Consider the following 17,029-nt stretch of genomic DNA (forward strand, 5'->3'; position numbering starts at 1 on the left):
GTGCCATCAGCTGGTTACAAAACACCTCCCAAGGAAGCAGGTATCTGTGTCACATTCACAGAAAAGACTGTGCATGGAAAATCCAGGAGAAAAGGCCCAGCTCACAAGCATCACGCTGCTCATAGCGCAGCAGGACAGAGGAGAGTTTCCTTTCCCAGAAGTTAATGCTCCTCCAGATTCATTATGAACCACCAGCCCCGTGAGACACCTTCCCATCAGCAAGGCCTCCAGGTGTGATAGAGCCCCACTACTCGATGCAATCAAGCACCGTCTTCCCTTGAGGTCCTTGGTCACATAGTTTGAGGTAGCTGTAAGGCTAAAACCAGCAGCTGGCATTGCTCAGCTCCTCAAGATCCCGCAGTTACATCTTCCTGCTACTGAGCACCTTTATTATTAAGGTCTTTAAGGGAGTTGTGAAATTGTGATTTATGGTATTTAATGCTAAGCTTGCTTTTGGAAATCAAGTGGAGAAAGGCTACTCATACACCTTTTCCCTACTCCCACCTCTTTTAAAAAGAAGTGCTCAGCCTGATAATGTTTGCTAAATTCTGGGACTTGTGGCTTGCAAGAACACATTTACTTGTAAGGGTGGGTGACAGAAGCCGCGGGCCAGGCAGAGGGGACACTGTGGTGGCCCTGGGCTCCCTGTGCAGCCAGCCCCAGCACAGCGCTGTGAAACGCATCGAATAACCCTGAACTGTCCTGCGGCTCAGCCAGCCCTTTCCCACATTGCATCGCCTTGGAGCACAGCTTTGCTCCTGGGAACACCCGTGTACAGCACCACAGGAGGCTCCCATGTTGTGTACAGGGTGCATATGTTGTATGGGGTTTTTATTTTTTTTTCTTTCCTCCTGCCTGCCAGGAATTTCACTCAAACCCCAAGAATTTAGTGGAAATTCACTAGAAACTTTTTTTTTTTTTTTTACTTCACTGGTCATTGTGTGCAGGGTTTCCAAAGGCATTTTGCTCAGAGTATCTTGATATCCTCCAACTAAACCAGTAAGTTCCTGTAGTTCCCACAAGCCTTACATTTAAGTTTCAGGCGCTGGCAAAGACTGGGCTTAAATAACAGGACTATTTGTTTAAGCCAGTACTGCTAACTAGAAACACTCCTTCCAGCCACGGCAAAAAGCATCTGCGCTGTTATCAGGGACACAGGCAGGGAAGAGACGCAGGTTCAACCCAAGCCATCAAGAGGAACAAAACCATCCCGGTTTTAAGCAGGCAGTTCCCCAGCTGAGCTGGCTGCTGCCACCAGGCACAGGGCAGGCACAGCCTCCAGCCAGAGCAGCGCTGACCTACAGCGGCTGCAGGACTGTGGCCCTGTCGATGACGACATTTACAGGCATGGGATGCAACGGCACCGTTGGTCTGATCCACAGCTTACAAGTGTCAGTGGCCAGGAGACACCTCTAAGCTCCGTTTTAAGTACAGGCTGGGCTGGGGCAAAGCATGCTCTCTGGTCCCACCAAAGGGAAGAAGGCTCGTTTCAGAATTTGCCAGTCTAAGGTTTTTTACAGTCGGTTTGGCACCTGATCTCGGTAGAAGCCCTGTGAGATCTAAAACGGTCAGGAACTGTGTAATCGCATCACTGTAGTGAAGAGCTCAGGTGAGAACATGTGCTCCAAGGTTTATTTCTCAGTTTCAGCACCCCATTTGCTGTGAGGTCTACAGGAAGGAAAATAACTGAATGAAGGACAAAGTCGGTTGCCTCCACAGTCAAACACCTTTTAATACAATCCAAGACTCTGCACAGCGACAAAAATACCATCAGCGTAGGGCAGCGATTCCAATGATAGGGTAGAAAACCAATTCAGCAGCACGCCAGCACTCATCTGAAGAAAATCATCACCCCAAATAATATGCACATTCATCTCAACTATGAATAGTGTGGAATTCCTGACAGAGAGCTGGCAGAAAGGCATCTCAACATTAACAGCCGGGTGCCCAAGCCTCTGGTCTGTCCAACAACAGGGCTTGGGGTGTCAGTTGGAGGAGCTGAGCTCTTCCAGCTGTGGCTGCAGGCGAGCTCTCGGTCCCCGCTGGCTGGGGCACCCGCGTCACTGCGGCGGCTGTGCAGGCAGAGGAGCTCACTCCCTGTCAAAAATGAGGACGGATTTCCAAGGACAAAGCACACAATTTCAATGCACACGCACAAATAGCGGATACAGACCTGCCAGTGCCACCCCTCTACGGCTAAGCACAGATCTCTATTGGCATGAAGTTTAACTCTTTAAAGAACAGGATGGGAGCGTTTCCTGTCCCTTTGTTAATTGGCCTCTATTAAAAAGAGGCCGCTTAATGTACTTCATCAGAAAAGGGAGCGTGTCAAAGTGCGTGATCTGCAGGAATGACAGCTTTGGGGTGCAGTGATGAAGTCTGTCCAGCCTGGCCAAGAGCTGGAAACAGTTCCCGTGGCCTGGAAACAGCTCAGAGGCCATTTACAATAAATTCAAGTTTCTGATGTCAGGCGTTTCTAGCCTTTTCTGTCTTCAAGAGAATATTACAAAGCAAAACCAGCTTCGTGGGAAAGCAAGAACGCTTTTGAAGAACTGTGGTAGGTGATGCCCAGCCTTCGGCTCCCCACCAAACAGCTAACCAAGCCACACGGGCACCCTTGCTGTCAGCACTGCCAGCAGGACTACAGACAAGGACTACGCACTACAGCAACAGTTGCTCAGTTACAACGTGACCAAAGCACCTCACAGCTGGGTACTCCAGATAATTTTAACTTTCTGATAAGGTGCCCATTGTAGTCATTGTCTTAAAAACCAGCCTGTGGTCTCCACCTTAAGAGTTTTGCATGTAACACAAACTGTTGGCTTAATTACCTGAACTTTAATATACACTTGGTCAGCAACAACCATCAACTACACAGAAAAAATAACACCTCTTCACTACTGGAAAGAAAACCAAGTCACAATGCTATTCCTCTAAGGTGTCTCACAACCATAACGAGAATTACACATGAGGATTTGCACATGAAAAGGAACATTCATTTTTACTGAACAAAAGGATTGTGTAAAGATGACGCAGCATTGTACAATTCCTCCTGCTAGATTATTGCAGCCTCTTGCTTACTCGGGCTATTCAAGTTAACAAGCAGAGAGTCCTGCAGGATGCCTGGGCGGGGTGGTGCTGTATCTAATCAAAGGCATCCCTGCCACACATCTGATACAAACACAACAGTGGGAGGAGGATCTCCTGTTAACCCTTTTACCCCCTGCTGTAATTTGCACACTCATACAGGGCATCGCCCGAACTGCTCTGGGCGCAGCATGTGCCCCAAGCATGCTCACAGCAGGTGCAAGCGCACAGCCAGGGAGCTGTCAGGCATTGCCAGCCACCCAGAGAACGTCTTTCTTCGAAAGACTGGTCGGCCATTGAGATAAGCCACCAAAAAGGGGTCTTCTGTGGACCTTCGCTGCCAGGGGGGTCAGAAGTTGTACTCACCTGGCACAAGGGAAGCTGAGCAGAGCCCTGCGATTAACTTTGGAGAAACACTCAAGACTCAGATGCCTAAACCTCATCAATCTTCTGTCCTGCTCCTTGGATCCTAATATCCTATGATGATTTCCTGAGCAACTAGGAGTTATTTCTGATGTCAAACACCCAAATCCCCATGCACTAAGAACAGAGCAGGGAAAGGAACAGTGTTTCTTAGATATGGCTCAAGAGATGGAGTAGCACTCAGGTTTCACTGACATGGCTGCATTCGGCAGGGATCACCACTGCCAGCTGCAGGAAAGATTTTGCAGATAAAACCTATTCATTTTGAGTGTAATACTAAAGTCTCACAAATCCTGCCAACACACAGCTGGAGGGAATTTCTGACAACTTAACAAGCTGAAAATTAATGCTATTGTGTTTTTGGTTTTCAGCTTTTTTTTCCAAGGGCACCTCAGACAAGCTCCAAAGAGAGGAGATATGAACAAAATTGAAATCCCACCTGAACTGAAGAGAACCTACTAAATAGGATACATTTTCTGAGTGATTTCTTTTGTCCGAGGAAGGTCTTGGGATACTAGCAAGTGCAAAGTGATACAGCTAGCTTTGCAAAAATAATAGAAGGCAGCATCAGCCAGTATTTGTAAAAAGCCAGATACAACTGTTTAAGTTCTTTCTCATCAAAATACGTCAGTATAACTGAATTGTATCTCCCCTTCCAGTTCAATCCAGCTTATGGTAAACCTATGAAAAGACAGCTGGACAGAACTCACTGAGTGGAAGAAAGGGAGGCCAGTGCTGACTCTCAAACAGGGTGAAATAATGTAATTGCAAATATAAACGGTGCAAAAGACATCTTAAACTGTCGTATACACAGCCTAATATTTCAGAGTTATTTTGACAAAAATTCAAAATGGCACCTTAAGAAGCAGATCACCTTTTTGCCAAGTTTGTTCATATACTTTGCAAGAGGCAACACTTTACCAAGACACATGGTATTTTCATGGATGACAAGCTGAACAAGCCAACACTACCAACAAGACTCACTCATGACCTCTGAATGTTAACATGACCCTGCCCAGACTAGCTGAGATTTTATCACTAAAAATAATTTTTTCTCTTAATGAACTTCAAGTAGTAATAACATTTCCCCCACTCTAAAGCAATTTTTTAGATTGAACTGCTGAAAAAAACCAGCAGTTCCTCTTTTCCTTCATTTTACCTGTTATAGTAAATCTTAGTAGTGAATTACCCACTGCAGCTTTGAGAGTATCCTGTTGCAAGCACTGGACTATCCATCGAAGTTTATGTACTTGTGCTTTGTGTGGGAGAAGTTCTACAGCAGATACTGCAAGTTTTAGATAGAGACACTGGGCAATTGCCTCCAGACATCACATGCCTCACAGCATGTTGCAGAGAATTCTCAGGAATGAGCAAAAGCCTCTCTGCATCACCCAAACCCTACCAGAACACTGTTGGCAAAAAAGCATTACCTTTTTCAGCATCTCATCACTGGGAAGACTCGTGATATGGAGAAACAGTGTCACCTAGAGTTCTCCTGGGAAACTTGTCCACTCCCAGAATAATACTACACAGAAGATTTCCCTCCCACCTCCCTTTGCTTTCTTGTGAGGGGAATGTTAAGCTTCTGTATCACAATGTCTAATTCCCCAAACATGCAGGGATATTAGCACAGTTATTCTCAGATTTAAAGCTCCGTTTCAGCTTCCAGGAAAGATGAAGAAAGAGAAGTTTCTGAGCACTGCATATATATGCTCTGGCTTTCAGCTGCCTGAAACATGAGTCAGTCTGAAGTCTTTATACTGATATGGAACAGGAATGTAAACAAAATCAAGCCTTTGAGATATCATTGTCCAGTCTGGATGCCTCCTCAAACAGATGGAGCTGGAATGTGTCAAGGGTTCAGGTACAAGGAAAAGGATAAGCAGGTAACAAGGAGAAGGAGAACTAGCAATCGTGGTTCTTGTGTGAATTGAGGGCTTTCATAACTTCCAAAATGGTACTGATTTGTCTGCACAATGTCTGCTTATAGTAGGGCAATGATTTTATGAACTACTGTTCTACATCAAATCTGAGGTCATTGATGTTCCCTGTGAGTTGACATTTGATATTACTGGCTCAAGTCAGATCCTGGTGCCTGTGGCACACAGCACTACAGTACACCTCAGCCAGCTCTCTGCCTCCGAGGAATTGCATCAAACTGCAAACCTATCCTGTGATATGGACTTGTATCCATTGAGGATCGTTTGAAATCACTACATTTTCATTTTTACCTAATAACAGGACCTGAATCCAGATCTCTAGAGGTAAAGAGCTAAGGAGTTAATCAGATACATTACTTCACCTTGACCTGTCTTAAATAAACTAAGAGTAAACAACTAAGCCCTCATTTAAGTGCACCACTTCGTAATTACTAAAAACCACTGAGCCCAACAGAAATGATGTTCTAACTTGGCTCCTGGATTAGAATTTGCCTTGGTAATCCTAGGACAATTGAAAAACTAGCTGATTAATGATAGTCACGTCAACCATTCATGGTGTCCCTGAAGCCCCACACCTCCAAGACAGAGATCTGGAAGTTTTCAGAGCACAACGGCTGATTATTGAAAGTATTGCAGTGGCTTGTTCTTCCGTGGTTGAGATCTGCATCGAGGTAAAGAGCCTGGCCATCACCACCTCCTGTGAAGAGACAAAGACAAGTGTAAGCATGTCTCTGCATTTCCCAGCACAGGAAACTGCTGCACAAAAAAAAAAAAAAAAAAGACTTAAGTGCTTTTCTTCTGGGAACAGCTGGAAGCCCTAAGTGATGTTTGCTTGCTGTCTTCAGGTGTAACAGACTACGATCAAATGCATAGCTTTTAAATGACACTGTCAGAACTGGATGATTTTTTTTCTAAATTTAAAAAAACAGTAATGCAAGTCAGTAAGAACAAGAAGCCTGACAAATGCCTGCATTTAAGATTTGTTTTTCAGTGCTGGAGGATCTTGGAAGCTAACAACTGCATATTTTCCCCCCAGTAAAGAAAAAACAAAGAATTCTGTTATCAGTCAAAAATCACAGCTGGGAGAAGAACAAGATCAACAAGAAACAGCACTGGCTTGGTCTTCCAAATCATTATAAACCACGTCAGAGTTAAAAGCATTTTGATTATCTGTGGGTCTATGTCAAGATTCACAGAGCTTACAGTCAGAGAATGCAGCAAAGTGAAATAAATTTAGACAGAAATGTGTCAGGAAAACAAAAAGGAAGATTCCTCTATTGTTTATAGGGCAACTGGCTAAGACTAGCTACCGAAAACATCTGAAAGATTAAAGGGTGGAAATTCTGGACTACAGCTGGAATTGTGTACAACATTCATTTCTACATATCTACTACCCAAGCTTGTATTTCTCTTACTACTACCCAAAGTGTAACATATGGTAAATATAAGTCACTCTCCTATTCTAAGGCTGATAGGAAGAGCTGGTGAGATATATGCTCAACAGTAAAAATCTCAAATATCTGTGATACATTATTAGCAGTAATTCTGAATTCAGCTAACACACTGAAGCTCTCACCAGCCTAGCTGATACTGGAGCAGCCCAACTTGCAGTTGATTAGAGCACATGCTGCTAAGCAGGAAATCAGCCAACACTTGACATTACAGAGGAAATCACCAGGCTAGTTGATCTCCTAACAAGTGTCACATAAAGCTTTTTGGGAAAAGGACAACTACAATTTTATACCTGTGCCTCGTAAATCCCATTTAGGTGACAACTTTACTAAGCAGACTTTTGCCAAAGTCAGCAGCACCACAGACCCAATAAAGTTCTGGGAGAATTAACATGTTTTATAGTTGACCCTGTTTTAAAAGCCTCAGTGCAAAGTAAGTTCCTCTTCAAGAACTATTTCTCATCATGAATTAGGCAGTATGAAGGTATGGCTGTGCTTAAAGCTGTGAGTTACTATCTTACTCTAAAGTGCTTGATATGCAAGTTTGCCTACAGAAAATTTTTGTTGGATAATAGTATCAGGTTTTGGCCACTTTATCTCTAACCGTAGCAATACTGAAATACACATATGGTTAATAGAGGTGACTCTCTTATCTAAGACAGATAGGAAGAGCTGGTAGGATATCTGCTCAAACTCTCACGCTGACTTACCTACAATGATGCATTCGCTGCTGCCAGCCATGAACATGGAGGCTGTTTTGGAAGGCAAGTTGAAGTGCCGAGCCGATAAGAAGGGAGAAAGGCGATCCGAGGGCTCGGATGGGCCACTGCTGGAAGTGAGGGTGCTGGAAGCTGGTGAGGCATGATTTTCTGGCTCTGAACCAGCTGTGGCCAATTCTGGGTGTTTGATGATCACCCACTCATAGCGTTCCACTTCTGGCTGCAGCTGCACAGGGGCAGAGAAGAGCAAAACTTTAGTTAGTGCGCAGGCACTACACAGAGAGCTCTGCTCAGCAAAGAACATTCAAGCCCCTCAGGCTCCACCCACATGATTAGTGGCAAAAACTGGATAGAACTGTCTTTAAGCCAGATGTTGTTTTCTTTCTTTATACCTTTGCTTTTTAGGTGATTGAAGAAACGATGAGGTGTTTTACTGAGTTATCTCATTACAACTTTTAAGAAAATATTCTGTGTGAGGGGAGAAAAAGGGTTATGACAAAACTGAAAAGTAAAATTTTCTCCTCCACATTAAGAGTTCAGTAGACTTTATAAACTAAGAGGGCATATAATCCAGCCTGTCCAAGTAGAAGGGAAGTACGAGTTATTCACACCAGTACAGCAGTTCTGCCTTGCTACTGGGTAGCGCCAATAAAATTTTACTCACCCTAAATACAAAGCACTCCCCAGTTCCAAAGAAACTCAGCTTGTTTCCTCCTCGCCTGCGCTCACTCCAGTCAGTTGACAGGTAGGCACCACAGACCTAGCACAAACAGCACCGTCAGGAGGCTTTCCATTGAAGAAGAAAGTGTGTTAAACCAATTGATACCAACATTCCAAAGTTCAGAACCGAAGGTTTTATTTTAGTTTAGATTTTCAAAATCTCTGTATCAGTGGATTAAGGGAGCACAAGTACTTACATCTAAAGATAGATTTAAACTGCTTTAATCCACTGGTGGGTACCCTTAAATCCTAAGAGTTTCATACATTATTTCACATCTCTCAGGCCTTAAAGGAGAAATGTTCCAACATAACCCCAGGTACCAAAACACAAATCACTCCAAACTTGTAAAGCCTGACTTCCACTTCCTCATTTTGGCATCCAAAGCAACAGTATTGTCACACGTTACAGTATGAGCAGACGCGCCTGAACATTTTCTGGTCACGAACAGCAGCCTTGGTGGCTTTCTCCATTTCAAACTGTAGGCTAAATCAGCTTAGCTAAGCCAATGCTGAACTAGCTCAGATATTTAAAGCAGCCTATTCAAACAGCATGGGGTTCACTAGTTTCCAATAAAGAAAAACAGCCTTAGAGGGCTGAGCTTTTCTGTAGTCTTTTGTTTGCACTAGAAGAATTTCTTGCTACCAGCAATAAGCATCACTGCCAAGTGGACGTAGACCAAACAATGAAGCTCTAAGAATGGAATGAAAGCAACCCTGCTTTTTTTTTTTCTTTTTTTTTTCCCTCCCCCCTCCCAAAACTTTGGTTAAACAGAATTGTTCTAAGGTACATTTGCTGTTTACCCCCCACTAGCATTACAAGCAGAGCTCCTAGGACAAAATTACTGAAGAGCAGTTTTATTAGATAAATCATGTGCATAAAGAAAGAGATGGCCCAGAACACCATTTGATCTGGTATGCCCCAAGTACATGAGATCCAGAAAATCAGAAAGCAAATTTTCTTCTTTCTAAAATGTAACCATAGACATATGAATAAAGGATGAACATAATCCTTTGCAAAAAACCAAAACCCACAACCACCAAACTAAAACCCCCATAGTTTTCTCCTACTTTTTTGTTAGGACTATCTTTTTTTCTTTTTGTACTATAAAAACCAGCATGACTTACAAAGCTAGACTTTTGACATGCTCCAGGACAAGAAGCAAAACAATAAATAAATATTTTCCCTCTCCCCTTTAGATACCACAAGCATTCTATAAGCCATTGGCATGTCAATGCAGGCCTGGGATGGCCAGAAACCACACATAGAACTATGAAACACCCTGGAGCGCTAGCATTAGGTAGATGCAAACAGGAGTAGAAATGGGCTTGTTTCACGGGCAGTCATCCTGCAGGAACATAAGCAGACATATAAGCCCACAGGTTGCAATAATAGCTTAACGTTATACACAGAATATTTAAAAGTCATGCACAGTGGCACAGACAACCAGCACCCATTACAGGAAGCACCTGTGTGCCCTCTTTCAGAGCTTCTGGGGAGCTTTCTTGCTTTATGCATTGTTTTTTGTAGACAAGCATGAGATGAAGCTAATGTTTCTGTTTTCACATTATGTTGTCCAATATCGTCATACACCAGTAGAGCAAAGAACCAACACTCATTAGATAAGGCACCTGGGTGCACTCCTCCTCAGGTTCTCAGAGCCTTCTTGTTTTATTTTTATTTCAAACAAGAATGAGATGAAGCTAAAGCTTTTGTTTCCACATTATGTAGTCCAATATTATTCATACTATTTAAATTCTGCTACTTTCTCTCCTCATATCCTGGAGAAAATGAAAATAGCTTCTATGAATCATGAGTTTCTTAACGCAATTCCCCAGCCTTTCCCTCTGACTCTGCAATTAAGAGCCTGTCCAAGAGCTCAGTGAGTTACTCCAGTCTGTCACCCCACATTACGTACAAGAGAAAGAATAGCTGACCAAGACCTATTTTACAACATTTACCCAAGAATGTGTAGTCCCATAATCAACAAATGGAACCATTTAAAGCATGAGTTGTTAAAAAAAAAAAAAAAGCAGTTTCAGGTCCCTCACATCTTCATTTTATTATAAACAGTTGCGTCTTGCAATACAGCTTTACATAACTGCCTAAAACCTAATTTCATCAGTTGCCCTTCACCTCACTCACCTCTTTTGCTGTGGTCTTGATGAGGAGAAGAGTTGGTTCGTGTCCCTCGCTGTGAGAATAGAACCTGAAGTGCAGAGTACACAAAAATGAGCACTCAACTACCAGCAGCTGCAGTGCTTTTCCTCCTCAATGTCAGGCACCACCTCCTCCTCCAACTGATAGCATGGCAAAAAAAGACATCTGAAGACTAAGCATATTCCTGCAAGTGCCTTCTACAGTCCATTGTAAACAACACAGTTGAGTGTAAGCAAATATTATCAAGCAGGTCTTTTCTACTCAGTTCTCTGTACAGTTGTTTGTGCCTCTGCAGAATAACTAGAAGACTACCTATCACAACAGTGACACTTGACAGCATTTTGAATTAAGACAACCTGAAGGAAGTTGTGTCCTGAGGACTGATGGCTGTGTCTGAAGAGCTTTCGGTTTTCACAGAAAATAATCATGATGCAGCCTCTTCGCTTGCTTTTCCTCAGAGACAGGTGGGGCTGGGACAGCAGACCACTCCCCACCTCATTACCTCAACTGCAGGTGTTGAAGTCATCATTAGGAGCTACAGGATTACAGTCTGTGTCAAGTACAAGGAGAACTCGTATCTAGTTTATCCCACTTTAAAAATAACAACAGATTCACAGGTAGAGGAGTCTCCCGTTTCCAGTTCCCTTATTCTTTGGATCAGTTTGAATGTGGTTATCTATCAAACGAACCTGCAGAGCAGCCACTGAGTTAAACCATTCATACCCAGTGGGGAACCAGCAAATTCTGTGACTTTTCCAGTTGGTCTTGGACAGTTTGAAATGGCTTGCCATGTCTTGGCATATGAAGTACGGTCAAATGCTGAAACCAATAGGAATTTGTCACATCCCATTGCTAACAATGTTCTTCAGATCAAGTTCTAACTAGGCACGGCCTTTTTGTAAATCCAGCAAACCAGTTGCTCTCTTTTGCCCTGCAGCAGAGAAGAGCGGGGAAGGTTTTCCTTACCTGCTCAGACTACAGCCATGTTCCAAGGTGGTGAAAAGTAAGAGAGGCTGGCAAAGTGCAAATCGCTCTGGGATCCACGACCAGATATCTCGCATCTCTTTCACACTGACAATTTCAGACTTGAAGTTCTCAGCATGAACTGCTAAGTGCACATTCTGCCTGAGAAATACAACACAAAACAATAATTTAACAACAAAACAAGTTTCAGATTACTGGACTGTAACATGCAAAGACAGCTGAACACTAAAAGACCCTACTAGATACCCTATTGTTCCAAGCTCCAGCCCATGGGATTAGAAGGCTGTGACTTACTGAAGATGATAAACTACTGCAGTTTAACATTAATCCTCATGAGGTAGTGATCTGGCCTTACTGAAATACCTAGAGCAATTCCTCTGTATGGCAGCTGTGTCTGCACCTTTATATACAGAGGACATAATGGTGAGCCAGCTAGGATGACCATCACACCTTAAATAGATCAAATCATACTTGCTGTTTGAGAGACTCTCACTGGTGCTAGTATTTAAGCATAGAGAACAGAATACCTAAAGAAACAGGCAGGACCTGAAAGGAAGAGGTAGTACATTTCCCCCTCTGATGTCCTGGCTGTATCATGGAATTAGAGAATTCCTAAAATCCTCAGAAATAGGAGAGGAATCAGTATTACCAGGCTAAGCAATTTTAATCCACGGCAAATATTTGAAGCTTTTGTAAGTTCCAGCTCTTGGAAACATGTCATTACTAATGACTTCCACTTCATTAAGAACCAAATAAGTTCCTAGGTTTATGGTTACAGACAGAGCCTAAAAACTTGAAGCAATGCTAGACACTCACACCAGAAAGCAAACCCCCATATGGGTTTGATACAATCCTGAGAATTGATTCATGGCTTTTAAACACTTGAAGGTAATCACCATCTTAACCAGCCTTCACTTCTCAGATTAAACAAGCACACCAACTCAGAGCCTGGGGATTAAACCAGTGTTATCACACCCATGGCCAATGTTAAAGACTTTTAAAATGCAAGGTGACAGCCAAGTACATGGCGGAAGAGACACAGGAATTTACACAAGACAGTAAACTAGTGGGTAGCCATTAGTTAAATGAAGCTTTAGGCAGTTTGCTCTGCATGCAAGGGTTCAGTTGCAAGTATTTACCAATTTCTGGTGGCTTGGGGTTTTTTTCTTGACAATTACACATTTCCTTCCTCTCAGGACCTCTATACTGCATATCTGCATGTATCTGAATAGCTTAGCTCACTCCCTAAACCACACAAACCATACATTTTTTATTATTTCTCTTGCTTGTAGTACCAAGAAATCAGCAGCATTTACACTGTACTTTAGAGCAGTGCTTGCTTGGAGACATTGGGAAATGCTTTCCAAAATTTATTGTAGCTGCCTTAGTGTCAGCGTTTCTAATGAAGTGACTCCTTAGGTCACTTAAAAAAAAAAATTACTGCTTCCTCTAGCAAAATGAACAAAATCACTACTTGCACTGCTACCCCGCATTATTTCATTAGCAAGGAACTCATATGGACACCTATTTAAGCAAGCTGCAACCATTCATGGGTTTTAAAACTTACAGTACCACTGACTAGGACATTATTTGGACTTTTAAACACAGCAAGCTGAGGCACAGGAGAGATCAACTGAAGCACACTATGAGCCAAGACTTGAACCCACATCTTCAGAACCTTTCTTTAGGTCTCAGCCTTCCCGGTCCTGTCTGGTCTGCAGCTAAAGACTGGTGGAACAGAGCTGAGAAACAAAGCCTTGGTTTCAGTTCATCAGAAATTAGATTATTCTCACATTCAAGGAATTAAAAACTATTCAGGGCAGACAACTAGTTTATTACAGTGAATTTCTGGAGGAAAAGTAATGATGATAAATAGGCTAAGAGTTAGTAGCAAATATCAAAAGTTTTAAACTTACTAAACCACAAACGAGCAAGCCTCAGTTATTTGTATGCTCGGTCTGTACATTTTTCACACCTATGTGATCTGTTCATGCAACTAAACTTAAGTACTTGCTCCTAAAAGGCTCCCAACCAGTGTACTTTTTCTTTTGCCTCTGTTCCTTCTCCTGGCTACTATGAACTGCTGATTTAAGGACCTTTCTACTCAGACCCCACTCGATACCTGTGTTCAGCAGTATTCAGAGTAACACATCACTTTCAGTACCCTGTGCCTTCCTACAACTTTGACATGGAGGTGGAGTATCACCTTTACAAAAAAATCTTCCTGATTTACTAGAAAGCATTCACCATTGTGCAGGCCATTTAAAACTATTCCAGGCATGCCATTCCTGCCCCTTGAATATCATGGTGAATCATTTTATATTTGTCACCATTCAGTTAGTAAAACCTAAACCGTAGCTTGACTGAGGACATGAAATAAAATGACCTGTTATTTCTCAGTCATAAATCACAGCTGCAGGTGCTTGACACAGAGACCTGATCCTGTACTGAGACCAGTGTCAACACACAGCCTGCACCTACAGCAAACCAAACTGTGCTGCTTAACAAAGATAAAAGTTTTTTGGGGGGGTTTCAGAAAATCACAACTAGAGTTACAAGTATCTAACTTGTATTCATCCTCTCATTTTTGACAGTATTTCTCTAATGACACTGACAATCATCAACTTCAGTTGAGTAGTTGCTTTTCGAAGTAAATAAGTGAAAATGAACAGCACACAAGTTGGCTACGAACCCCCCCCCCAGTGTTTTGGTTTATGTCAAGCTGTGTGCTGCACTCGAGATGCTGGAGGGAAGGGATGCCGTCCAGAGGAACCTGGACAGGCTGGAGAGGTGGGCACGTGTGAACTGCATGAAGTTCAACAAGGCCAAGTGCAAGGTCCTGCACATGGGTCAGGGCAATCCCAAGCACAACTCCAGGCTGGGCAGAGAATGGATGGAGAGCAGCCCTGAGGAGAAGGACTTGGGAGTGTTGGGGGATGAGAAGCTCAACATGACCTGGCAATGGATGCTGGCAGCCCAGAAAGCCAACCATGTCCTGGGCTGCATCCCCAGCAGCGTGACCAGCAGGCCAAGGGAGGGGATTCTGCCCCTCTGCTCCGCTCTGGTGAGACCCCCCTGCAGTGCTGCGTCCAGCTCGGGGGCCCCAGTACAAGGACATGGAGCTGTTGGAGAGAGTCCAGAGGAGGCCACGGAGATGATGCGACGGCTGGAGCACCTCTGCTATGGAGACAGGCTGAGAGAGTTGGGCTTGTTCAGCCTGGAGAAGAGAAGGCTCCGGGGAGACCTTAGAGCCCCTTCCAGTCCCTGAAGGGGCTACAGGAAAGCTGGAGAGGGACTGGTGACAAGGGCAGGGAGTGACAGGACAAGGGGGAATGGCCTGAAGCTGGAGGAGGGGAGATGGAGATGAGATGTGAGGCAGAAATTCTTCCCTGTGAGGGTGGTGAGGCCCTGGCCCAGGTTGCCCAGAGAAGCTGTGGCTGCCCCTGGCTCCCTGGCAGTGTTCAAGGCCAGGTTGGATGGGGCTTTGGGCAACCTGGGCTAGTGGAGGGTGTCCCTGCCCATGGCAGGGGGTGGGAACTGGATGGGCTGTGAGGTCCCTTCCAACTCAAACCATCATATGATTCTATGAAAATTAAGTTTAGCTGTCACTACACCAGAGGTCTTTCAGGGTTATCTGGTAAAAACCCAGCAGTTTGAGACAACACTGACTTTGGACTAGCACTGCATTAAAGTCTACCACTAGAACTGGACAAATTCGTTAAGATTTTACCCTGCATTAGCCTTTTCCTCAGTTCTTCATGTTGGCTTAATGGGATCGGCATGACAACTTTCTATTGATCACTGATGTTGGAAAGACATGTTCAGTTGTTATTATTGCAGAGGAAATTAGATTTAGAAAAGCAGCAGATTTTAAGTGTTTAATAAAGCAGCTTATTTGCTGTTTTCATAGGAATGTTGGTTTTATAGCTATATGATTAATAAAATGTGCTTCGGAAATCTCAGAGCTCCTGAAGATAAAGCCGACGTTGACAAGATGTGGTAGCAGCTGTCACAGTGGATAGGCTCTGGGTGTATTCCCAGACAACAACTATCATACTCCAAGGTATGACTCACTGTATGACATCTTCCTGCTCTTCTTTGTTTTGGGTCAAATCTTATAAGGTCTGTATTATCTTTAAAATCCATAATAATTTCAGTTAGGGCATAAATGCGTGGTAGAAGTGATATGTTGTTTGTCAGTCATAAATGGCAACATAAGCCTTATGTGGTGCATCAGCCTGAAACCTAACCCTGTGTTCAGATCCGTGCCAACAGACACCCTGCATCCACCTAAGTCCCCTCAAAACCAAACTACGTGCTTCCTAGCAAAAATCAAGGTGTTCTGCTCCTTTCAGAACACTGTAACTATAGTAAAATAATACAGGGACATTGAAGATTTGCTTGGCTGAAATTAACAGCCTGCTGACTTACTAAAGGTAAAATCCTCAACAAGTCTCTTAAGGTGTTCTTTCAGACATGAAAACATGAGGCAATTAATTCCAATTTTGGTTTTATAAATTAGTACAAATGTTAATGTACTTTGGTTAGTTAGTCAGTACAAAAAATTAGTGGACATACATCATTCACTGAAGTTAACTCAGGGCACCTGCAACAAGGCCAGAAGATTCTCAAAGACATTAATTTAAACCCTTAAGTCTGTGGTACGTAATACTCACAGGGCAGTCTCTCTCCTTTCCAAGTTCTCCACTTATCAGGTATCACAGTCTACTGGGTTTTGTTCTTTAAGATTTGCTTTTCAGGCCAAGACTTGATGAATGATGTCATTAACCATTAATGCTCCATGGCTGAGTAACTCTGACCTCCTTGACATAGGAAAATAGTCTGTTGTCCTGCCTCTAAAAAAAACCCAACCCTATCTACTTAAAAATAAATATAATTAGTATGAATAGAGTCAAGTCACTTTTAGGAGTGTGCCAAGTTGGGTGCAGTCCAACATCTTTCCAATTAACTGCGGAAAGCTTGCAAAGAACTAAAAAAAGTTGAGTATGTCTCACATCTACTGCAACAGCATATGCCAGGTTTGGATGTGGGACAACACCCTACAGTTCTGAAGACACATTACTTGAGATGTTTTAAAAGAATAAGACTTTTTCTTTCAGTGTAGAAAGAACTTATATCCCACCATAACACTTTTCCGTTCTGGAAAACAGAGGCTTGCGTTGCTGTAGGAAGCTGGGCCTGTGATCCCTTATCTTACGACTTTGCAGGTGCTTTGAACTAACTTCGCAAGAGTGTGTTCAGGAGGTGTTACACAGCAATCGGATGCTATAATTGCTGCCCTGCTTCTCCTGCCCCAGTGTTAGCAATAACAGCAGCCTTGGAAAAAATAACCAGCCAAAGACAGAAAAAATGAGCAAAGTGCAAAGATTCAAGCATTTTAACCTACCTTTTGGGAGATGCAACACTGCAAACAGGAGGGGTGCAGTGGGTTTGGAATTGACAGAGGGAGAACGTATAAGGAGAAAGACAAAAAAGATAGAAAAGATCAGTGATTTCCTACATCTGCGACAAAGTGAATGAAAGGAG

General features: G+C 43.2%; 1 protein-coding gene across 10 annotated transcripts in view; it reads right to left on the bottom strand.

Annotated features, from left to right (window-relative positions):
• Positions 1 to 1,714: 1,714 nt before the first annotated feature.
• Positions 1,715 to 17,029, bottom strand: part of TBC1D24 (TBC1 domain family member 24) — a 31,902-nt gene continuing 16,587 nt past the window's right edge. For 8 of the 10 annotated variants that reach the window (XM_054842758.1, XM_054842756.1, XM_054842752.1 and 5 more), the window contains 6 exons: positions 16,890 to 16,907; positions 11,465 to 11,623; positions 10,484 to 10,547; positions 8,285 to 8,380; positions 7,612 to 7,846; positions 1,715 to 6,147 (listed from right to left, as the gene is read on the bottom strand). In XM_054842758.1, the coding sequence (XP_054698733.1) occupies positions 5,993 to 6,147; positions 7,612 to 7,846; positions 8,285 to 8,380; positions 10,484 to 10,547; positions 11,465 to 11,623; positions 16,890 to 16,907 (727 nt within the window). In that variant the 3' untranslated portion in view covers positions 1,715 to 5,992. The remainder of the gene's footprint in view (positions 6,148 to 7,611; positions 7,847 to 8,284; positions 8,381 to 10,483; positions 10,548 to 11,464; positions 11,624 to 16,889; positions 16,908 to 17,029) is intronic. The other 2 variants (XM_054842761.1, XM_054842762.1) reach the window with 1 other exon arrangement.

The sequence above is a fragment of the Grus americana genome, chromosome 15 (genome assembly GCF_028858705.1).
Source record: "Grus americana isolate bGruAme1 chromosome 15, bGruAme1.mat, whole genome shotgun sequence".
Taxonomy (NCBI): domain Eukaryota; kingdom Metazoa; phylum Chordata; class Aves; order Gruiformes; family Gruidae; genus Grus; species Grus americana.